Genomic DNA, 25,772 nt, shown 5'->3' on the forward strand with positions numbered 1-25,772 from the left:
CTTTACAAGGTATGTAGATAAGTACTTAAAATGCCATAACACTCAAGGGTATGAGCGAAATGCTGGAAAGTGGGATTAGTACAGATAGGTCATCACAGAATTCATGGATCGAAAGGCTTTTTTCTGTGCTGTATGTCTCTAAGCCATGATTTGTTCCAAGTAATATTTGAAAGAGTAAAGACGCGTCTTTTGATTCTCATTACAATGTTAGCTCCTTTGCCACTGACTCCTAGCTACTTACTTAGTCATTTTTTCCAATAAAGACATGCCATTCACATTCTTGGTGCCTACCTGAAATCATCACCTATGTCATACCTTTCAAAGTCATAAAAGCAATCTTCAGCTTTTGCTCAAAACAGAAGCATTGTTAGTGGAATGTCCAGCCTGCCAAACCAAAGCCACCATCTTGAGTTCCCAGAGAGTTTCTGGATCTGATTTTTGTATTGTAGTCAAGGTTTGAGCACCAAATGAGTCTGCTGCTGAAGCTTGCTGACTGAGTGTCTGGCTCCAATATTAAGCTAGCTGGCTTGTCAGGTTTTGTGAAGGATTTGACCCCAGGGCTTTGGGGTTGGCAAGTGTAGTTCAGCCATTTACAAGAGCGCTTTTTTTTTTATTAAGCAGGCCATGGATATGAATGGAGTGACAGATGTGCATACTGAGTTTTGGCTACCTGATATTTGAGTGAGTTGAAAGTAATCAATGCTCTTGCTCTCCTTTGCCAATCTCACACAATCTATCTTTGTAAGCTTCTGTTCATTTGAAACTGCTGCCCAATATTGCTGAACCAGTCTCTCTTACCCATTCTTTGCTGAGCTACCCCCATATCCTGCAGCAACTCAAGTTTAAGGTTCAAATCCTTGGGTTTATGTTTCACATTGCTGTCATCTCTATATTTTTTCCAGAATCATACCTTATTCCTAAAATTTGTAAAAGTACATCGTTAAACATTTTGACTTGAAAATTACAAAACTGCAATTAAATTAAACGTATCTCCATACTTCATGTCCCACACTTTTGTGCCTGGATACAATTGTAATACTATTAATATATAAAATATATACTCCACTTTAGGTATACAGCCTGAGAACAAATCATTTTGAATTGAAAATTATGAAAAATGCAAAAGATTTGAACTTTCTTGAAATAATGTACTCCACTACAAGGAGCCTTAAAAAAATCTCAATACTTTTGATATTCACAGTCTACTTTCTATGCCAGACATACAACTGAAGAATTCTACACACTTTCCAGTCCCTTGGCATACTATGGCTGAAAGGCAGTAGACAGTGTCCTCCCCCTATTGCACCTCTTGTGCAACTGGAAGACAAGCAATTTTTGTGCTGACTGAGAGGTGTATTGTGTTGAGTTGCAGATCTTTCTGCAGCAAATGTTTATCTTTCTGTGCTTCCCTGGGAACTCTACATAAAATTCTGCATTTCCTCCAACCTGATAATACCTCTCCTAAACACTCACTTGTTTGAACTGTGACACCCTTGGACATCTCCCTCTGATTTTGTTTTCCTGCATTTGCTACCTTGGACCTTCAGGTATGTAATCTTCATCTCCAGTAATCCAAACCTCCCAACTTTCCTTCCTTTGATAACAGCCTTCAAACACATCTCCTTCTAACCGTACCTGTATTACCTTAAATCTCTGTGAAGTACCTTTCAATTTATTTTAATGTCAAAGACACTTCTCAAGTACAGTTTATTGTTAATTATGAGAATGATCAAATCAAATGGTCATCAGTCATCTGCACCCTGAATTTCTCATCTAAAACATTAGCCTGTCTTTTTCTTTGAGATGTTGAACTATCTGCTCTGCCATTGTTTTTGTTTGTGTTGTGAATTTAGAATAGAGAAAACAAGTTTAAAAAGTTTCAGTTTGCAACCTAAATTTTGATTGCTATAAGAGCTAATCTTGTGCTAGTAATGCAATCACAGATTCATACCTTTCTATAACATGAAGATTACAACAAATCTGTGAATGCAGGGTAGTATAATATCATACGTTCTACATGAAGATGCTTAATTATTAATTTTCTTTTGAGGATTCATATTAAATGACAATGGTTCATTTAGCTACTGATGCTTGAAAGGGATCACTAAAAGGGCATTGGGACATTTTTTAATGACTCTGAATAGAACTCGCATGGTTTGAGCTAACCAGAGCAACCAGGCCTGTAGAGCTGCCAGATTTAATGGAAGTCACATGTCTTTAGCAAACTGCTGGATATACTGGAAAAGTACCTGCAGTTAATAGATTTCTTTTAGAAAATGTTTTGAGCTCCATTGTGATCCAGCCTGTGAGAGAAAGAAGCTATCCAGTGTCTATTCTGAACGAATGGTATTTGACGACCCCAGTGACATCTGATAGCCATCTTGAACACATTATGCCCTCATCCTTTCCTCCTTCAAAAATAAAAATTATTGGCTAAAGTGCTTTTTTTCCAAGTTAATCTCTGAACTAAATTGAAAGGCAAAAGTGAAAAATCTTCACCTTTATTGATTATATTTGCACGTGTCTGTGTTTGTTTAAAAGGACAAACACTTGCACCTGAATATTCCGATCTATGTGTTACCAGCTTTGCATCTTTGTTAACTATTACGACGTGGGGTAACTCCCTCTGCTATTTTAAACCAGCAACTCAGAAAAGATTTACCCCGTGCGGTAATCTGTGAAAATTTGAGAGGCCAAGAACTATCCCAAAGGTCACTATTTAAAGTAAAAATTAACAACTTTATTTCTTAAAGTATATCAGAGAATAATTAACTAATAATTATTTACAATTCTTTTCTCTACCCTATCTTTTACCTTCCCCTTTTACAATACTAGTCCGATAAAACACCCTCCGATTAAGATTTACAAAAAATTCAAATTTTAAAACCAGCCAGCTGTCAAATCTTCTCTTTATATCTTCCTCTGTCTTCTTTTCTACTTGGGGACTTCTGTGTCACAGGTCACTGATTGATAAAGGTACCTTTACGAGAGCTATTCTGTGGGCAGTCTGCATGTGTTGGTGCCTTGGCAGTTCTCCCTCAACTGTTCAATATTTCCCAGTCTTATATCCCAAAAGCATCGGATTGTGTCATTGGCTTTTAATATTGTCAATATACTAAATTCAAACTTGGTTGGAGTTTGGTATTTTTTGGGGTATAATTTAAACTGATTGGCTGCATTCAAATATGTTTTTGTCTCCAGGGAACCAGCTACCCTAGCTGCTGAACCAAAAGGTTATATTGTATCTTGTTCAGAACATTTGGTGCTGTCAGGTAGTTCTGTGAGCCTTTAACTCTCTTCTACACCTACACAACATTAATGAATTCCAGTTTTCACAATAAATCGCTAATTGTATTGTTTGTTTAAAAAAAGCCTGGTTGATGTCACTTCATATTCTAAACTTAACAGAGGGATAGAATATTACCGACCATATTGTAACTGGGTAAAGCAATTCAATTTATGCTGAAAAGCTCAGCAAGTCTGATAGCATCTGTGGAGAAAGAAACTGAGTTAGTGTTTAAAATCCATTATGATTCTTCGGAAGATGAGGAGTTATATCAGATTTGAAACGACAACTTTGTTTTTCTCTCTTCCAGGTACTGCCTGACCTGCTGAATTTCTCAAGCATTTCTGTTTTCATTTCAGTCTTCTAACATTCACAGTATTTTGCTTCTCTTTAAATTTATGCTGTGAGTAGAGGAGTAGTGGAACTAGAGAGGCAGTGTACATTTCCACGCTCAGGCATAACAATTTACTTTCATGGATGTGGCAACATTCCATACTGTTGAATATAAATGGATAGTAATTTTAATGTAACTGGGAAACTGGGTTATCCATGCCTTATAAGTCTAATGCATATAAGAAACACACAGCATGGTCAATTAGTAGTAAAGACTACCTTTGTAATTATAGCATTTAAGATTTATTGCTAATTATTTTATTAGTGATAAATAGAATTTAAAGAATCAAGGCAGCATTGTTCTGAATATAAAAGGAAGTACCTATTAAGACTGGTGTCTATTCTCCTGTTAATGATTGTTGAAACAGTGCGGTTCCAAAGATCAGTCAACAGAATGGCAGAAGAACCAGCTTGAATTAAATTGGTGTAAAGTAATTCAGAAGGAAAAGTTAAAAAATGGAAGGCAGCTTTAGCCATACAAACATCAATAATTTTAATTAAGGCACAGTAAAACAGCAACAAATAACTGGATCCTCTGATTTTTGGCTCCTACTTGTTTCTGAATTTGAGCATTTAAAACAAAATCCAGAGAAACCAATTGGAGTAAATCTGTTATTTTTCTTGATCGGGAATTAACCCAAACATTGCCATGACTAAACCTGCTAAGTTAGATATTCCACAAGCAAATATGAAAAAGGGGCAGGAGTAGGCCTTATAGTCACTTGAGCTTTGTCCACCTTCTAATCGAAACATGGCTGAAACTTTGGCCTTGAATCCACCTGCTTGGCTGGTGCCCATATCCTTTATTCCCTGATAGATCAAATGTCAGTCTATCTCAGCCAGAAATAGGTACAACAGAGCATCCACAAAACACTGGACTAGACAGTTCCCAATGAAGGGCTTTTGTCTGAAACATCGATTCTCCTGCTCCTAGGAAGCTGACTGATCTGCTGTGCTTTTCCAGCACCATGCCCTTGACTTTGATGTCCAGCATCTGCAGTCCTCACTTTCTCCGAGTTCCGAGTATATACAGCTCTTTGAATGAAGAAAGTCTTTCTTGTCTCCCTCTTATTAAGAGATGGTGACCCTGCATTCTACTTATGTTTCCTCCACTTGAAGAAACAGCAAGCCAGTGCCTAACCTATATAGCCCCTTCAAACCTAGTATGCCTCAATGCAATTATTTTTTATTCTTCCAAATCCCATGAAACATAGACTTAATTCATTCAGCTTCATATCATAAGACAATTCTCTCATCTCAGAAAACAAACTGGTGAACCTCTACTGCACAGCCTCCAAAGCAAACGTATCCTTCCTTAGGTTTAGAGACAGAGGCCTGAATTTTCCGAGTAGGGGTGAAAGTCTGGGAGCCATGTTGGATGACTGTAAAAACAACAATCAGGAAGCTGGCTGGGTGCAAGAGCTGCCATGATGCACTGGCATTTTTTCAAAAATTTTATTTTAAAGGCTGTAAACTAAGTAACAGCCTTCAACCCTCATTCCTCACACCCTCTCACACACATACACATACTCACCATGCTTCACCATACATGCTAATGCCACCTCATGCACTCCACCTATGGCTACTTATAGCCCAGCTACCACTTGTTATGAAGCAATGCCCCCTACAGCCATCCTTTTCCCTTATACCTACTACTCGAAGCTACTCTACTAAGTTGGAGGTTGGGAGTTCTAGTCCAGGATTCTTTCACGGTAAACTTGCAGGTTGAGTCAGTAGTTTGGAAGGCAAATGCAATGATGGCATTTATTTTGAGAGGATTTGAATATAAAAGTAGGATTGTATTTTGAGACTCTATAAAGCTCAGATCAGACCAGAGTACTGGCCTGATTTGGAGTATTGTGCGCAGTTTTGGGACCCATATCTCAGGAAGAATGTACTGGCCTTGGAGCGTGTTCACAGGAGGTTCACGAGAATGGTCCCAGGAATAAAAGCTTAACATATGACAAATGTTTGAGGACCCTGGGACTATACTCGATGGAGTTTAGAAGGATGAGGGAGGATCTAATTGAAATATACATAATACTGAATGGCCTGGACAGAGTAGATGTTGGGAAGATGCTTCCATTGGCCGGAGAGACTAGGACCTGAGTCCATAGACTTAGAGTAAAGGGAAGACCTTTTAGAATGGAGATAAGAAAACACTTCTTCAGCCAGAGAGTGGTGAATCTACAGAATTTATTGCAACAGAAAGCTGTGGATGCCAGGTCATTGAGTATATTTAAGACTGAGATAGATAGGTTCTTGAGTATCAAGGGGATCAAGGGTTATGGGGAGAAAACGGAGCAGACTCAATGGGCTGAATGACCTAATTTCTGCTCCTATAACTTATGATTTCTTCTGGTCTAATTTCTACCAGGGCCAATCTGCATACTTCATATTTCCCACTCCTGACTAACTAAATTGCAGATAAGCTTGAAGGCATCTTGAAGGCATTTTATATGATCAATTTGGAAAACCCAACATTCCATCACAATGGAAGAACTTTACTGAAGAGACAGAGCGACAATGATTTGATTTTCCTCATCTAGGTCATGGACTTGGGGTGGGGTAGAGCTTTTTCAAACAGGAAAGGCAGGTAATCAGGAGCAAGAGATTGATCATGAGAAAAAGGGGAGCAGCAAGGAGGTAAGGGATCTCTCTGAGCTCAGTTGTGAGGTTTATTTTTATCTTTTCCACCTGCATTAGAGGTTCGCAAAACTATCTGCAAACCAAGTACGAGTTATTGCGAGAGTGATGGAACTGAAAAATCGACAAGTTCCATTAAACCTGCATTGAACTTTGGTTGGACTACACTTAGAGTACTCCACGCAGTTTTAGGTGCCATATTATAATGTACAAAGTTACTGGAGATGGTGCAGAGAGAATTAATAGAAATGCATGGATACTAATATCAGGGAAGGATTGATACGGTGAGTCGTCATTCTTTTGAAAAAATGTTGAGTACTGACCTAATAAGTTTTTTTTAAATTATGAAAGGTTTTGACAGGGTGTATACAGAGACAATGTTTTCTCATGTTGGGAAGAAAACATCTTGATGCCATCAATATGAGATAGTCGCCAAGAAATCTAATAGACAATTCAGATGAAATGTCCTCATTCTAAAAGTCATGAAAATGCCATGGAGTGTTTGAAGTGAACTATATGGATACATTTAAGAGGAGGGTAAACATTTGAGGCAGAAAGAAACAGATGGTTATGACAGATTTAGATAATTTATTACTGTTTCGTCACTTCCCAAGTTGAAACTTAACTCTATGATAATCTTATAGACTAACATGGTGCTGCTATTTCAATTTGTTAGAATTTGAAGAATATTGTGATCCCTATATGGATCAAAAGCCTCCAATTTTTGATTTGTGTAATAATACCAAAATCATAAGTGTTGTAGGGCCTGTTTAATAGCAGTTTTGACTCTTCAAAAGAAGTAATTCTTGTTTGTGACCGCATTTTATTTATGGCAATGCATTTTTACCAACAGAGTGGAAAAAAAACACAATCAAATAAAAATCATGCAGTTGACTCCAGCAGTCAACCCTTCTATCCCAGATTCAACAGAAGTGTTGTTTTTGGACCTTCCTGGAGCACAGCTAAAACAGAACAAGTAAAAGGACATTGTCAAGACCTAACTATTTTTATTGGTTCTTTAACAATATGCTGAGGATGCAATGCCAATCTAATCCATCAACACCAAGCAGTGATGTCTTGCTGCGATTATACAAGGCCTCAGTGAGACCATACCTGGAATCTTGAGTTAGATGATTAGCTGTGATTATAGTGAATGGTGGAGCAGGCTCAAAGGTTGGAATAGCCTATTTCTCGTATATTTTTGTTTCTAAGTAAACAGTATAAAAATACGGCACATTAATTGATCTTTTTGTACAGTGATTTGCTTATACTAAATAGACTACTTTTGGAGTCATACAATACGTAAAAAACCCTTCCATCCAACGCGCCCATGCCAATCCAGTAGCCCAAACTGAACTGGTCCCTTTGTTTCGTCCATATTCCTCTAAACCATTCCTGTTCTTGTATATCAGTCCAAATGTCATTTAAATGTTGTAATGGTACCCACTTTTATCACTTCCTCTGGCAGTTTGTTCCATACATGCACCACCTTCTCTGTGAAAAATTTGCTTCTCTGGTCCTTTTTATGTATTGAGACTGGCTCTAATGCAACGAGGGGTACGTCGGCTTCCAAGAGATCAATTGTGTTAGGGGATTCTGTAGTCAGAGGTACAGACAGATGTTTCTGTGGCCAGCAGAGAAAAAGCAGAATGGTGTGTTGTTTCCCTGGTGCCAGGATCAAGGATGTCTCAGAGAGGGTGCAGAATGTTCTCACGGGGGAGAGGGGCCAGCAGGAGGTCATTGTCCAAATTGGAACCAACAACATTGGAAGGGAAAAGATAGAGACTCTGAAGGGAGATTACAGAGAGTTAGGTAGAAATTTAAAAAGGAGGTCCTCAAGGGTAGAAATGTCTGGATTACTCCCAGTGCTACGAGCTAGTGAGGGCAGGAACAGGAGGACAGAGCAGATGAATGCATGGCTGAGGAGCTGGTATATGGGAGAAGGATTCACATTTTTGAATCATTGGAATCTCTTTTGGGGTAGAAGTGACCTGTACAAGAAGAACGGATTGCACCTAAATTGGAAGGGGACTAATATACTGGCAGGGAAATTTGCTAGAACTGCTTGGGAGGATTTAAACTAGTAAGGTGGGGGGAATGTGACACAGGGAGATAGTGAGGAAACAGATCAATCTGAGATGGGTACAGCTGAGAACAGAAGTGAGTCAAACAGTCAGGGCAGGCAGGGACAAGATAGGACTAATAAATTAAACTGCATTTATTTCAATGCAAGGGGCCTAACAGGGAAGGCAGATGAACTCAGGGCATGGTAAGGAACATGGGACTGGGATATCATAGCAATTACGGAGACATGACTCAGGGATGGGCAGGACAGGCAGCTGAATTTTCCAGGATACAAATGCAACAGGAAGGATAGAAAGGGGGGGCAAGAGAGGAGGGGGAGTGGCATTTTTGATAAGGGATAGCAATACAGCTGTGCTGAGAGAGGATAATCCCGGAAATGCATCCAGGGAAGTTATTTGGGTGGAACTGAGAAATAAGAAAAGAATGATCACCTTATTGGGATTGTATTATAGACCCCCCAATAGTCAGAGGGAAATTGAGAAACAAACTTGTAAGGAGATCTCAGCTATCTGTAAGAATAATAGGGTAGTTATGGTAGGGGATTTTAACTTTCCAAACATTGACTGGGACTGCCATAGTGTTAAAGGTTTAGATGGAGAGGAATTTCTTAAGTGTGTACAAGACAATTTTCTGATTCAGTATGTGGATGTACCTACTAGAGAAGGTGCAAAACTTGACCTACTCTTGGGAAATAAGGCAGGGCAGGTGACTGAGGTGTCAGTGGGGGAGCACTTTGGGACCAGCGACCATAATTCTATTTGTTTTAAAATAGTGATGGAAAAGGATAGACCAGATCTAAAAGTTGAAGTTCTAAATTGGAGAAAGGCCAATTTGACGGTATTAGGCAAGAACTTTCGAAAGCTGATTGGAGGCAGATGTTCTCAGGTAAAGGGAGGGCTGGAAAATGGGAAGCCTTCAGAAATGAGATAACAAGAATCCAGAGAAAGTATATTCCTGTCAGGGTGAAAGGGAAGGCTGGTAGGTATAGGGAATGCTGGATGACTAAAGAAATTGAGGGTTTGGTTAGGAAAAAGAAGGAAGTATATGCCAGATACAGAAAGAATAGATCGAGTGAATCCTTAGAAGAGTATAAAGAAAGTAGGAGTATACTTAAGAGGGAAATCAGGAGGGCAAAACGGGGACATGAGATAGCTTTGGCAAATAGAATTAAGGAGAATCCAAAGGGGTTTTACAAATATATTAAGGACAAAAGGGTAACTAGGGAGAGAATAGGGCCCCTCAAAGATCAGCAAGGCAGCCTTTGTGTGGAGCCACAGAAAATGGGGGAGATACTAAATGAATATTTTGCATCAGTATTTACTGTGGAAAAGGATATGGAAGATATAGACTGTAGGGTAATAGATGGTAACATCTTGCAAAATGTCCAGATTGCAGAGGAGGAGGTGCTGGATGTCTTGAAACGGTTAAAGGTAGATAAATCCCCAGGACCTGATCAGGTGTACCCGAGAACTCTGTGGGAAGCTAGAGAAGTGATTGCTGGGCCTCTTGCTGAGATATTTGTATCATCGATAGTCACAGGTGAGGTGTCGGAAGACTGGAGATTGGCAAACGTGGTGCCACTTTTTAAGAAAGGCGGTAAAGACAAACCAGGGAACTATAGACCGGTGAGCCTGACCTCAGTGGTAGGCAAGTTGTTGGAGGGAATCCTGAGAGACAGGATGTACATGTATTTGGAAAGGCAAGGACTGATTCGGGATAGTCAACATGGCTTTGTGCGTGGGAAATCATGTCTCACAAACTTGATTGAGTTTTTTGAAGAAGTAACATAGAAGATTGATGAGGGCAGAGCAGTAGATGTGATCTATATGGACTTCAGTAAGGCGTTCAACAAGGTTCCCCTTGGGAGACTGATTAGCAAGGTTAGACCTCATGGAATACAGGGAGAACTAGCCATTTGGACACAGAACTGGCTCAAAGGTAGAAGACAGAGGGTGCTGGTGGAGGGTTGTTTTTCAGACTGGAGGCCTGTGACAGTGGAGTGCCACAAAGATCGGTGCTGGGCCCTCTACTTTTTGTCATTTACATAAATGATTTGGATGCGAGCATAAGAGGTACAATTAGTAAGTTTGCAGATGACACCAAAATTGGAGGTGAAGTGGACAGCGAAGAGGGTTACCTCATATTACAACAGGATCTGGATCAGATGGGCCAATGGGCTGAGAAGTGGCAGATGGAGTTTAATTCAGATAAATGTGAGGTGCTGCATTTTGGGAAAGCAAATCTTAGCAGGACTTATACACTTAATGGTAATGTCCTAGGGAGTGTTGCTGAACAAAGAGACCTTGGAGTGCAGGTTCATAGCTCCTTGAAAGTGGAGTCGCAGGTAGATAGGATAGTGAAGAAGGCGTTTGGTATGCTTTCCTTTATTGGTTAGAATATTGAGTACAGGAGTTGGGAGGTCATGTTGCAGCTGTACAGGACATTGGTTAGGCCACTGTTGGAATATTGCGTGCAATTCTGGTTTCCTTCCTATCGGAAAGATGTTGTGAAATTTGAAAGGGTTCAGAAAAGATTTACAAGGATGTCTCCAGAGCTGGAGGATCTGAGCTTTTGGGAGAAGCTGAACAGGCTGGAGCTGTTTTCCATGGAACGTCGGAGGCTGAGGGGTGACCTTATAGAGGTTTACAAAATTATGAGGGGCATGGATAGGATAAATAGACAAAGTCTTTTCCCTGGGGTCGGGGAGTCCAGAACTAGAGGGCATAGGTTTAGGGTGAGAGGGGAAATATATAAAAGAGATCTAAGGGGCAACTTTTTCACGCAGAGGGTGGTACGTGTATGGAATGAGCTGCCAGAGGATGTGGTGGAGGCTGGTACAATTGCAACATTTAAGAGGCATTTGGATGGGTATATGAATAGAAAGGGTTTGGAGGGATATGGGCCAGGCGCTGGCAGGTGGGACTAGATTGGGTTGGGATATCTGGTCGGCATGGACGGGTTGGACCGAAGAGTCTGTTTCGATGCTATACATCTGTATGACTCTATATCTTCCCTTTCTCATCTTAAACCTATGCCTTATAGTTTTATAAACCTCTATAAGGTCTCAGCTCATTCAGACTCTCCCTCTTGCTTAAATTGGGTAAAAACAAGGACTGCAGATGCTCTAGCTCAAATTGTCCAGTCCCAGTAACATCCTTGCAAATCTTTTGTGCACCCTTTCCATTTTAATAACAACCTTCCTGTAGCAGAAGGACCAGAATTCTGCGCAGTGCTCCAAACGTGTCCTCACCAATGTCATGTACAGCTGTAACATGACACCCCAACACTAGACTGCATAACTAATTTGAATGAAACTTAATTCTCCCAAAGTAATGTGATTTTTTAAAATGTTATCTGCATGATGGCTCAGTTTATTAAGTGGATAAGCATTAAGGTGAAAGCTAAACTCAGAAGAATGAAAATGTTGTCACCTTCCATTTAGTGGTAGCAGTGAAAGTCTCAAATTCATGTGCTTCGAATGGTGTCAACATGGTACAAATTATACAAGTTAGCTCAAAAAACAACTCTCTAAAGAGAACATTTACAACAACTTATTCTGCATAACCTATATTTTACTGATTAGATTTTGGACTAATGTCCCATTCAGAATTCTGATTCAAACTCAATTTAAATTGAATCATTTGTAATTGAATTTCATTATCTCAGGAATATTAAGCAACCATTCAATGCTTGCTCGGCATCCAATTTGTCCTCACAGTATGTCTATGATAGATTTTTTGTTAAATGAAAGCAATCTTTATTTTGACTTTTTTACCTGCGTTACATTATTAAGTAAAATCTGATTTATTTTGTTATTCAGATTTTTAGATTAAAGTTATACCTTTAAAGAAAATGATATAATATTTTCTGCAATTCCTTCTGGATGAGTAACTTAATGAAGTGTAATTGATGTTTATATTAAAGAAGGTAAAGGGAATGCTTGAATTGGTCAGCTCTTGTCTCTGCCTGATCATTTTTCAATGTTTTTAAGATGAACTTGGTCTTTAGCACTGTCCAAATATAATTTATGTATTGTCAGAAAAATGTAGTCATATTATTCTAAGTATGCTTCCATCATATCATTCAAAAGCAATTGTCACAGTGGGCAAAAATGCCCAAGCTATGTACAAGTTTCAACAAAATCTTCTGAAAAGCACAAGGGATTAACGTTTGCTATCGGATGTATTATTTAAAATTCAGTTAAAGGATGAGGACACCACTGACTAGGCCAGCATTTATCTCCCATCCCTATTTGCCAAGAGGGCAGTTAAGATGCAAGTGCATTGCAATGGGTCTGGAATTACATGTAGGCAAGACCAGATAAGGATGGAAGCTTCCTTCCCTAAAGGGCATTAGTGAACCAAATTATTTTTCCTTTTTCCAATTTTTTTCCAATTGACAATATTTTCATGGACATCATTAAACATATAATTCTATATTTTTTTAATTGAATTCAAATTCCACCATGGCAGGACTTGAACTCAGGTCCGAAGAACATTACCTCAGTCTCTGGATTAACAATCCAGCGACAATACATTAGAAACTGTGTCATCCCCATAAGAAGTTGTCGCAGGTTAATTTGAAAATTTAATAAGAGAACTGAAGGATCTGTTTCCGAGCTCCCTATGACTATGACTCCCAGGCCAAAAGCTTCTTCCTTGTACAGTGGTATGTTTGAGGACTGTGAGGGTATTAAATTGGTTGGGAGGCTGAAAATTGCATACCGCAGTGCCTTCCCTCCTTCACCATGTCTATTTCCAGGCTGGAAATTCTGCAGTTAACCTTCTTACCCTGCTTCAGTTCATGACGACTTAAGGGCCTCATTCCACAGTATCTGGTATTAATCCAGTGCCAGAAGCCTGTAGCTACTCAACATACATAACAAGTAAACCTGTGCAGGCTGCTTGCCATCTCCTTCAAAAGCACTCAGTGACTGATCAGGGGGACCTGACCTGGGGAAGGCAGGGCCTGATTAGAGCTACTCACTGTCCTTGCTGCTGGCTCCTCCTACACCACCCCTATCCAATCCTACCCATGACTCTGCAAAGTCATCCAATGCTTGCGTGTTGCCTGGGTTGCACCATAATTCTGGGCCTCCAGTTATTCTTGTTCACGCAGTAGCAACCGTCTCTCTACTGAGCAAAAGAGCTGCCAACTTCTTATTGCCGTGGGGTCCTTGATGGAATGGCCTTCTGCTGAGCATTAAAATGCCTGATCAGGCCTTTGCAAAGGAGCTAACTCAAGTGTCTCACCAGCTGTGCTGCCAGTTGGCAAAACCCCCATTGGCTGCCCAAGATTCCACCTCCTGTTATGTTTGGCTTGCAAAAGCTGTGCAGTTGATGATCTTCAAATTATCATGGAAGATTTCCATTTAAAATATTCTTCAAAAGGGCAGAAGCTGCCTTTGAATGTAAAAATGTCAGTCCTCTAATTCTATTTCAATTTGCTGTACATAGGAGTTAGAACAATACAATAAGCCATTTCACCCATGTTTCAGTTTATTAATTTTACATTTAAGCAACTTGTCCTTAATCACATTTATATTATTTGTTAAATCAAACCTTTACCTCTGTTCCTTCATCCATTTATGCCATCTAACCTTGAATACTTTCAACCTCACTCACCCCAAAGTGAACTTTACAACCTTGGGGATCTCAATGAAGACATTGCTTGTGCCTTTTGTTCTAAATCACTTTTATTGATTTGATTTGGAAACTTTTATCATAATTTTATTGACAGACTCTCATTTTTGATACCTGAATGACTGCGTCTGCTTCTAACTATTCACTCTCATATTTTTCAAAATCTTTCTATCATTGTGTCATATTACCCTATTAATCTGCTTAGTTTTATCAAAATAAATCTTTTTTATAAATGCACATACTATAGGGTGCAACCTACAATGCAAGTTTGGGGACATGGAATCATACAGCACAGAAACAGACCCCTCAGCCCAGCTCATCCATTCCACCCAGGAACTCTCAACTGAACTCGTCCAATTTGCCGGCATTTGGCCCATATCTTTCTAAACCTTTACTATCCATATACCTGTCCAAGTGTCTTTTAAATGTTGTAATTGTGCTCAGTTTAGAGTTGGTACAAATCAATTTCCAGGATTAGGATTATACTATTTGTCGAGTAAAGCAATGTTAGACTTCTGGAGTGTAATGGTAAGAATTTAATCATGACCCTAATCAGGAATGATAATGGTGAGGGGGTTGGTGAGATGGCTACGACGTTCCTACCCCATCACAAAATAGAGCCCCCCAACCTCCATCCCACACATTATTATGACTTTTATATGAGGCATGCGTAGGACATCACAAGCATGCAGCAGTTCATTTTACATGGGCAAATCAGAGTCAAATGACATCACGAGCAGTGTAGCCTTGGTTTTGGGAGACCTTCAAAGCACCAAGTCAACTGGGGGAAAAGAAACAATACTGGAAGGCAAAAGACACTACAAAACAAGGCAAGGTTTATTTCTTTAATTTTCTAAGGTTTTCTTGTGGTCAAAAATGAGCTGATTAAAGTGCTACAAGAAATCTTTGATTTGCCACACTCTCTTTCTCCCTGCCACTATCAGCAACCACTTGTAAACTGTCCTTCTAAACTGGAGAGTTGTTATGGCAGAGAAGACTGAAAGCTAAGAAGGGGATAGAAAAATAAAAAAAGGGATGGAATTGTGCAAGGAAATGCACAAAGGGGTCAGACTTTTAAATGGGAGCTATTGGGATTACAGGAGTTCAACTGAGCAAGGATAGAGCTAATGTAAATAGTCCCCTGTTGGCATCAGGACTGCAGGTAGTGGGCAGGTATTAGCAACAACATGTAAATTGCAACATTATATTCAAACTAAAATTCTGCATTCTTCCAAGTATTTTAAAAGCAATTTCCTTCTGTTTTCTTACAGTGCCTATCAACTAGTCGTTAAGGAAGAACGCTTACAAAAGGCCAGGAGAGCAGCAGATATGATTGACTGTTTTCCTGTCCCAGTCAGCTACAAGAATGCTTCTGTATTTGATTCACTGCATTATACTGCTGCAGAGCTGAGACCTGTGAACCTTCCTATGACTCAGCCATTTACTGTTGGAGATAACAAAACATACAATGGCTATTGGAATCCGCCATTGTCCCCACTGAAAAGCTACAGCATATATTTTCAAGCACTCAGCCAAGCTAATGGGGTAGGTACTGTTTGATCCTGAAAGAGAGCTACAAAAATAGGAATACATTAGAAATGTTCATTTCACACTGCTGAACAGTTGGAATATAGATTATCATCTACAACAATTCCAATATTCAGAAAAAGTAAATTTTAAAATTTATAAGACAGCTTAAGCTCTTTTGTCATCTACTTACAAATCTCATTTTGGCCATGGTACTCATATTATCTGTAAAGTTATTTTAACTGCCGACTACTGGAAAGGCAAAATGTTGTTGCAAGAATAATCCTATAAGACAATTAGTAAAATGTACATAGAGTGAATTGAACAGAGATCATGCTCCTTCAATCATGAGCATCAATTTAAAGAAATTGACATGGTTTCATACAGTAAGTGGGCAATTTGGAGACTAATTTTCATCTCCATTTCCTGAGCAATGTTCTGGCAGGGCTAATCGCCTGCCCATTGTAAAGCCCGGCTGATTTTTATCCAGTTCAAATCAATGAGAAGAATATCAGGAGAGTTCCAAAGCAGACAGGTGAGTCATTTCTTCCAGATTAATGCCCAGGCAGTGAAGGTAGTAATTACTGCCTTTGTCATTGAAAATAAAAGCTCTAATACACTCAAAGAAATATACATGATGAAGAGTTCAAAATTAACTGGCACCAAGAGGAATTTTCATTTCTTTTGTTCATTCATGACATCACTATCAATGCCAGCAATTAATGCCTGTCCCTTAACTGTCCTTGATAAAGTAGTGTTGAGGCACTTTCTTGAGCTGCAGCAACTTGTGTTGTAGGTACATCCAGGGTGCTACTAGATGAAGAATTTCAGCATTTTGACCATGTGAAGGAATGATGATATCAGTCCTGTTAAGGGTGGTTGGTGGTTTGGAGGGGTGATGCTGTTTCCATGCACCTCCTGCCCTAGTACTTTAAGTTGATAAAGTTTGTTTGTTTTGGAGGTGCCATTGAAAGACCCTTGACAAATTATAATGGTCTGTCTTACAGTAATTACACATTGTAGCTATGGTGTGCCAGTAGTGTAGGAAATGAATTTTCGATGTGGTGCAGATCATGCAGAGGTTATTTTAACACTCATGGCTTATGTTGAAATGTTAGTGGCATGGCTGTGTAATAGATGTAAACTCAAGCAAAAGCTGTAATGAAGATTAACTTAGTGCTTTTGATTGAGGACCGTTCAACTTGTCTTTTGTAGTCATATACTGCATTCTACTTTCGGTAAAGATAAGGCTGTTCTTGAAGTCTCCTTCAATAAACTTTCCATTTTACCACTACCGTTCATGAATAGATGTGACATGGCAGCAGAACTTTGATCTGATCTGTTGTTTTCTGATCACTTAGCTCTGTCTTTTGCATGCTGCCTCCACTATTCAATTTACGTGTTGTCATGTGCTAAACTTCATTTTTATACGGTGCTTCTCATTGGCATGTTCTTCTATGATCAATGAATCAGAGTTGATCCCCTGACTTGATGGAAGCAGTAGACTGAAGGACACGTCAGGCTGTCAAGTTTAAAGGTCACGATTGAATGCAATACAATTGTTGTTGAAGACCTAAAACATGGTCATTGATGCCCAATTTTTAGCTCCAAATCTGCTTTGAATTTAATGCATTTATCATAGTAGTAACACAATGGAGCACATCCTCAGTGTGAAAATAGGACTTCCCCTGACCAAGGACTATGTGGTCATTCCTACCAATACTGTCATGGACAGTTGCATTGTGAGGGTGAGGCCAAGTAGGCATTTCCTTCTGTTGGTTCCTTCATCACCTGCCAGAGGTCCAGTCTGACAGATTTCGGGACTCTACTCATTCAGTCATTACTGGAGGGACATTGAAGTCTATCCTCCCAACCCGCCCACCAACCAAAGTACATTCTGTGCCTTTGCTACCGTCAGTGTGTATTCCACATGATGTTCAACATGGAGAGACATTGATTCATGAACTGGGTAGGGATAATAGTTATTAATCAGCAGGAGGTTTCCTTTTGACTTGATGTTATGTGACTTCACAGGCTCCAGAGTCAATTTGAGGGTGTCCAGGGCCACATCTTCCAATGTTACCCAATTCTCTAATGTGTCTGTCAAGTTGGAAAGAAATAATCTGGGCCATTGATGAAATATTTGTAATTGTGTATGTATGACAATGTCAGGCTGTTTCTTGCCTATTCTTTGAGACTGCTTTCCCAGCATTGGTGTTAAGATGTTAATAAAGGAGACTTTGCAGGAATGACCATTCTTGCCATGCCTTTACCATAGCTGGAGTCTCAGTTAATTTAACAGGTGGGCTAGATCATTTTGGAGGTCAGTGAAGAGTCAGCTGCATTTCAGTGGGTTTGGATCCGTATAGAGTTAGGACAGCTTTTCTTCCTTAAAGGGCACTCATTAATTGACAGTGTTTTTCAGACAATTGGGTAGATGGATGGTAATATTACCATTGTGATGACCCCCAGTAATGGCTGCCATTGCTAATATTAACTTGAGGATAATTTTATCTTGATTTGACTGAGTTTAAATTCTGAAGCTCCCTGGTAGGATATCTCCATCATTAGTCCAGGCATTGAGATTAATAGTCCCACAACACTTAAGGTTAAGATGTTCTGGCCTCTTATTGGAGATGCATATCAGGAAGCTGTACAAGTCCCACTGCGCTGGCCACCAAAAGAAATACCCAGAAATACCCAATAAGCAATCCCACAACTCCCTGAGGTCTTTTGCAAAAATCACCAACTCTGAGCTAGAATCGGAGACCTCAAGCTGTTCTGTGGGCTTACCTGGATAATAATTCGGGAAATGTTAGCCAGAAGACACTCAGCCTAACTTCTGAGTAATTATTCAACTGAAACCTCACTCACTCTGACTGATTACACCTCAGTTCTTTAACTACTTTTACCACCCTTCCCCCACCCCCAACCCCTCCCCATCCCTTCTCACCCAGCCGAGATCTGACTAATCTCCACCACCTGACCACTGCCCTAGCCAATTGTATTACAGCACTGACTGCATTATCAGCAGACAATCTCCCCCCCCCCCCCCCCCCCCACACACACAACCCTGGTGCCATCTGACTAGCGCTGAAAATGTGTTGCTGGAAAAGCGCAGCAGGTCAGGCAGCATCCAAGGAACAGGAGAATCGGCGTTTCGGGCATAAGCCCTTTTTCAGGAATGAGGAAAGTGTGTCCAGCAGGCTAAGATAAAAGGTAGGGAGGAGGGACTTGGGGGAGGGGCGTTGGAATTGCGATAGGTGGAGGGAGGTCAAGGTGAGGGTGATAGGCCGGAGTGGGGTGGGGGCAGAGAGGTCAGGAAGAAGATTGCAGGTTAGGAAGGCGGTGCTGAGTTCGAGGCGGTGCCATCTGACTAGCCCCCACTATCCGAATCCTCCTTCCAAACTAACCCGAGAAGTCGAGATGAGACAACCCCACATGACTCAGCCCATGTACCCCTGACCCACTTACTCACTCACCCATCCTACCCACCTGCCACTCTAACCACTTAACCACTTACTTTACCCATCTAGCCACACTACCATGCTGCTTATTTATTTCTTCATCCATGTGCCCATTTTCAAACATTCACACTGGACATATAAAGTGCTGCTCAAAAGGAGGTGGGGGGGGGGGGGGGATTGTCACCTCCCTTCACCCTGACTCTCCAGTGCTGCAGTGAAGTTCTTCATGGAACTGTACATTTCTGAGAAAGCCTGTATTGGAATTGAGGAGCTGGGACTGGGTGCAGGAAGGTATAAGAGTGAAGCAATGCATCCCAAAGTGATTTCTGCATCACAAAAGATCTAAGCCAGTCACCAGGTGGAAATTACACAAAAGGGAAGTTCATCAGAAGGATTAAGTCAATTCTTTCACCTTTGCCATTTTATCCCTTCTGATGTTTTGTGTACCATTAACTTGTTTCTGAGGTTAATGCATTCAGCAAGGCATCAACTTGTAATTGATATGCAAATATGCCTGAAATTGATGAATTGTTACAGTCCCATTTGCCTCAACAAATTCTGTGTTTGTTTTAATGCCCATCCTGGAAAACTAAAAGGCTTGTTTGGTTGTCTTTTAGTATTTGAAAGTAAAAGTTGTACATTTCTCGCTTGGCAGAAGCACAGGTTTGACAATCAGGACTGTTGTGTTGTTGTCCACTCTCCAGCCTCTGCTCACTTCAAGCTGGCTTTCCATTATACATATAAATTCTGTGAATTTATGTCCTAGTTTCAATATTTATCAACCGTAGGTTAAGTGATGATTGCCAGCCAGATACAGACAATTTCTGCTACTATGACAACAGTGTAGGGTGCAGAATCCATTCTTTGATTTACTTCCAGGAATGCTACTCATCTGCTATTCATTCAATATCCTCATCAATTGCAGTTAATACCATGAGAAATGAATAAGATAGCCTAAACTCCAGGCCTAAATTCCTGATATTCTGTCCTGTTTCACAAACTTTGGCTGAGACTTTGAAGTTGTAAGCTTTATCCCAGTGTTTCTAAATCCCAGCATTTTTAATTTTTACATAGGATATGAAGAATATTGACAAATCTGCACTTCTTCCCCCTCTCTAGCTACTGAGTTTGATGTTGTGTCTTGCCATAGTGTCAGGGTGGGTGATTGGGATTGGGAGAGCGAAAACTTCAATCCTGCAAATTGAGTCTTTTTGCAGTTAAAAAAAAAGTACTAATTTACTGTGTCATTGTGTTACTATGTGTTGCAGGTTTCATATTGCATAACTGTAGGGAGGTGACACAAGTTAGACAATGGGTTTTATTTACATAAAATGGGTATTTCATGCTTCAGCTCTGGTTTCTAGCTCTAATGGTTGTTTGTTGACTTTTCTTGAGCCCGCAGCTGCACTTAACCAAGCACAGTGAGCACCAAGACTGAACTGGCTCACATAATTAAACACAATAATTGAACCACTGAACACTACACCATGCAATCACATTATTAACATAAAATCTTGCTGTACCATCAACAAAATAAGATGGAATTTTTAAAAAGGTGGCTGTTTGAAAGATTATAGATTAGTTTTCACACAGGAGCAAAAAAGTGATTGTAATTCAGGATATGGCACAATACTCTAGGTTGTGAACAAGTTCTGAAAAATATCTGAATTGACCTAAGGACACAATTCTTGGATTGATTTCTTTTCCTGATATTTGCCCAAACTGAAAGAAGCAGGTAGCAAGACATCTTAAATGAATTAAACCAGGTTTGAGGCCAGTTCTGCAGCACAGCAAAGATCATGGCAATAAAGCAAAGTTTATCAAGAAACATTAGCATTGTTTTCCTTACAAAAGGATGAGGGCGTGTCTTCAGCTATTTGCCAACAAAAGTCAAATTTGCTGGGTTTTCTTTTAATTCCTAGGATTTTCACTTGTATTTTCCATGCTTGAGTCAGTTTACTCTTTTGTTTAACAGGATATCCTTTTCGACCTTGCATTTCATTTTGCCAGTATCACAAGCCTCCACATTATTTTCTCCTGTCTCTGAGTGCAGTTGTTTAATGTGAATAAGCACTGTACAAAATACCTATAATCACAATAAGTTCTGCTTTAACTTTTACTTTCCAAAGGTGTTCTTTAACTATTTGTAACATTTATTAATATGTTTACCTATTAATTTTTTTTGTTGTTGAACTGTTGTCACTTCTCTTTTAGGAATGCATTTCTCTCCTACTGTTCTTCAATCTTTGGTGCTCCTTTTGTCCTATCCATAGTTCAACAGTATCTAGATTTTGTCAGCAGTGAAACTAAGCAGGCTTCACAGCGAGAACAATCAAGTTCCATGTGTGCCTCAGTAATGGAAAACAAGAAGAATTATTCCAGAGCATGGAAGAGAGGTGATGGATGATGGGCAGAAGTATATCACAGAAAATACAACTTCAATTGCCTGCTTTATATTCTGCCTGGTCCTCTTTCCCCAATGACTTGAATGGAAAAGAAAATTGCTCCAAGTATAACACAGTCAGTCCACGCAATACTGCTCATTGTACCTCCGGTCCTAGTTGACTTTCACTTTCAAAAGATTTGAGAGATTTTGGAGATAAGTCAATACATTTGCCTAACTCTGAAAGATGATAGGGGTTAAAGGGAGTATTGGGGTTCGAGAAACTGAGACCAAGATCATTGGCTGGGGCTGGGAATGCAATGTGGATGTTACACTTGACACATGTCATCAGCATAAGCTTGGCAGATTTTAACCATCAGGTATCATGATAATATGATCAGTGGGCAGCTAATTGTGTTAACCTTGGCTGCCCACCCATTTTGTCACATAATTTTGGACAGGTGACATGCGGCATATTTAATTGACAATAAATCTCTTATAGGAATGTAGCATCCATTAAACCTGCTGTGCTTTTCCAGCGCCACACTTTTCGACTTTGATCTCCAGCATCTGCAGACCTCACTTTCTCCCAGTCTGTGTAGGAAGATGTAAAGTCACCTTAGATGACAAGCACTTCTTGCTTCTTCTTTCTCCATCTCTTATGTTGCATAGAACATAGAACATAGAAGAATACAGGGCAGTACAGGCCCTTCGGCCCTCGATGTTGCGCCAATCCAAGCCCACCTAACCTACACTAGCCCACTATCCTCCATATGCCTATCCAATGCCCGCTTAAATGCCCATAATGAGGGAGAGTCCACCACTGCTACTGGCAGGGCATTCCATGAACTCACGACTCGCAGAGTAAAGAACCTACCCCTAACATCTGTCCTATACCTATCCCCCCTTAATTTAAAGCTATGCCCCCTCGTAATAGCTGACTCCATACGTGGAAAAAGATTCTCACTGTCGACCCTATTTAAACCCCTAATCATCTTGTACACCTCTATCAAGTCACCCCTAAACCTTCTTTTCTCCAATGAAAACAACCCCAAGTGCCTCAGCCTTTCCTCATACGATCTTTCTACCATACCAGGCAACATCCTGGTAAACCTCCTCTGCATCTGATCTAAATTCCCTTCCTCTCTCTTTCAGCAGGAAGTGCAATACAGCCAGGACAACACATTCCTTATCACAAATCACAAAGCCATATTGAAGCACTTCCTGTCTCACTCCTAACACACATTTACTTGGTACTTAGAGAGAACACTGAGTTCGGTGGATTGGCCATGCCAAATTACCCATAGTGTTTAGTGATGTGTAGATTAGGAGCATTAGCCATGGGAAATGCAGAATTACAGGGATAGAATAGGGGGGTGGGTTTGGGTGGGATGCTCTTCAGAGGGTTGGTGTGGACTTGATGGGTTGAATGGCCTGTTTTCACAGTGTGAGGATTCCATAACATTTCATGTCCAGTGACCCTTACTCAGAACAGTTCTGAAAAAGGGTCTGTGGAGCCGAAATATTAACTCTCGTTCATTTCCACAGATGATGCCAAACCTGCTAAGTTTTTCCAGCAATTTCTGTTCCTGTTTCTGATTTCCAGCATCTGCAGTTCTTTTTTTATAATTGGTCCTTGCTGTCTTCACTTCTTCAATCAATGACACTCTCTACCCTCCTGTTGAATATTGTAGCATCAATGCCTGATTTCCTAACACCATCCCTTAATACACACTCAGTTCACCCCAATCCTCCTATTTTACTGCTTGGTCCCCTGCTTACATGGAACATGCAGATGGCCCACATATTTGCCTCCTCTATAGCCACTCAGAACGATCTTCTTTTACTTCTGCTGGAGAGTGCAGTACAGAAGATAAGAGAACAAGAAGGGTGAAGCATGTTGTATCCACCTTCAGCCTGAAATACTGAGTGCATAATTTACCTGACCTTCACCTAAAGTCCAATCTTCAACTAATTCGATTCACTCTGCAATATCAAGAAATTTGAGAAAATGCTGGATATTGCCAAGGCCCTGGCAAGAAGGCTGAAGACTTGTGCTGTAGAATTGTCTGCAGCCCTCGGCACACTCTCAGTAGAATCATAGAATCCCTTTAGTGCAGCGTGAGGCCATTCAGCCCATTGAGTTTGCACAAAAAAGGATCCCACCCAGACCCAGCTCCATCAGCCTGCCCCCATAACCCGACAGTTATCATGGCCAGTCCACCTAATCTGCATACCTTTGGACTGTGTGAGGAAACAGAAGCACCCATAGATACTGAGGAGAATGTGTAAACTCCACCCAATTACCCAAGGCTGGAATCAAACCTGGGTCCCTGATGCTGTGAGGCAGCAGTGCTAACCACTGAGCCACCCATGCATGCGATGTGAAAATATGACCAGGTATGTCACAAAATCTCAGACAAATCCAACCCAATCAATCAATCACCATCCTATTACTCGACTGTTTATCATCAGCAGAGTGATAAAAGGGGGCATTGACAATGTTATATAAAGCACCTATTCACTGGTGCATGACTTGAGTTCTGCTCGGGATCCACAGCTGCTGACCTCATTTCAGACTTTCTCTGAGCATGGACAAAGAGCTGAATTCCAGAAGGGAAGTTAGGGTCATTGCTCCTGTCAACAAGGCATCACTTGACTGAGTATGACACAGGAGACCCCCAGAAAAGTGCAGGTCAATGGGGGTCAAGGGAAGTCTCTCTGCAGTTGAAATCATACGTGGCACAAAGAAGGAGGGTGTTGTTGCTAAAGGCCACCTGTCTCAGATCCAGGATATCTTTACAGGGGTTCCTCAGGGTAATGCCCTAGGCCCAACTATACACTTATCATTGATCTTCCCTGCATCATTAGGTCAGAAGTGGGGATGTTTAATGATTTCACAATATTCAGCAATTTTCACAACTCCTCAGATACTGAAGTAGCCTTTATTGATATTCAGCAAGACCAGGACAACATCCAGTGTTGGACTGATGTCTGAATATCTTGCAACTTAAGTGCTAGGCAATGACCACCTTCAGTAAAACAGAACCTAACCATCTTCCCATGAGACTGAATGATGCTATCAGACTTGGAACAATATCGCCATTTTATTCACTATCACTGGTTTAAAATCCTGGAATTCCATTCCTAATAGCTCTGGTCTGTACCTACATCCCAAGGACTACAGCAATCCAAGAAGGTGCTCTGTTTACCACCACATTTTCAATGGTATTATGGAATGGGCAATGAATTCTGGCCTCACTAGTGACACCCATCTCTCATGATGAATAAGAAACAAGTAAGAGAGGGGAACCATTTCTCATTGTGGTTTTCACCCAGGAGGACTTGGAAACTTGGGAAATAAGTGGAACAGGAAGACAATCATTGGAAATAGCAAAGCTGACCAATTCTTTACGTAAGATGAGTGTTTATCACTGATGCCTTCACATACCACACACTGCTGCAGTCAGTTTGAACACTCCAATCAGTATGATTGATCGGGTCTTGTGGTGCAGTGGTTGTGTCCCTACCTCAGGATTAAAAGTGACCAGCTGTTCTTTTCCAGCGCCATCCTTTCGACACTGACTGTCCAGCATTTGCAGCCCTCACTTTTTCTCTGTCCCTACCTCAGGTCAAGGCCCACTTGCCCCAGGGATGTGCAATAGCACCTCTGAACAGGTTGATGAGGTGATCAAGTCATTCATGATTGACTTCTCCAGTCTCTCATTGGCATCCTTCCCCCTCTTACTGTCCTCTTTCCTCTATATCCTCATCATCAGCAAGCATCTCCTAAAGAAACTGATGTACAGAACATACTGAGGACGCAGAATGTCATGTGCTCCATTCATTCCAAGCACTTGGGCATACCAAGTGGAACTGATACAGAATTTGAGGGACCCATATTCTTTGAGACATTATGGCATGAGAGATGATGCAGATTACAGAGACTTTTCAAAAGATGACTCTCCAGAGAGCAAAACCCTCTCCTATTTCTGCTGGCAAGAATATATACAGGTTGCTGATACTTCTTGAAGAAAAGAGAAACATTGAGATAGGATAGCCAGACCATGTCTGGAAGTACTTCATGTCCCACTCTTGTGACACTTGGCTGTTACACCAGCGACTAGATAGATGTTCAGTTGCCATCCAGACTCCAAACTCCAAAGCCTGGAATACCTTGCAGAGAATGTTGTACCAAATGGACAAAGTTAAAAATCACGCAACACCAGGTAATAGTCCAACAGGTTTATTGGGAGGTACTAGCTTTCAGAGCACTGCTCCTTCATCAGGTATGTGTGGGCATATCATCAGTGGGGCAGGATCATAAGGTACAGAATATATAG

At 40.6% G+C, this 25,772-nt stretch overlaps 1 protein-coding gene across 7 annotated transcripts in view; it reads left to right on the plus strand.

The window, feature by feature from the left end:
* The window catches only part of ptprt (protein tyrosine phosphatase receptor type T), a 1,424,809-nt gene that overhangs the window by 997,747 nt on the left and 401,290 nt on the right, over positions 1 to 25,772 (plus strand). For all 7 annotated transcript variants that reach the window (XM_043710562.2, XM_043710557.2, XM_043710558.2 and 4 more), the window contains one exon: positions 15,324 to 15,597. In XM_043710562.2, coding sequence (XP_043566497.1) covers positions 15,324 to 15,597 — 274 coding nt within the window. The remainder of the gene's footprint in view (positions 1 to 15,323; positions 15,598 to 25,772) is intronic.

The sequence above is a fragment of the Chiloscyllium plagiosum genome, unplaced genomic scaffold, assembly GCF_037043375.1.
Source record: "Chiloscyllium plagiosum isolate Xiang-an unplaced genomic scaffold, Cpla_swu_hap1 HiC_scaffold_15, whole genome shotgun sequence".
Lineage (NCBI taxonomy): Eukaryota > Metazoa > Chordata > Chondrichthyes > Orectolobiformes > Hemiscylliidae > Chiloscyllium > Chiloscyllium plagiosum.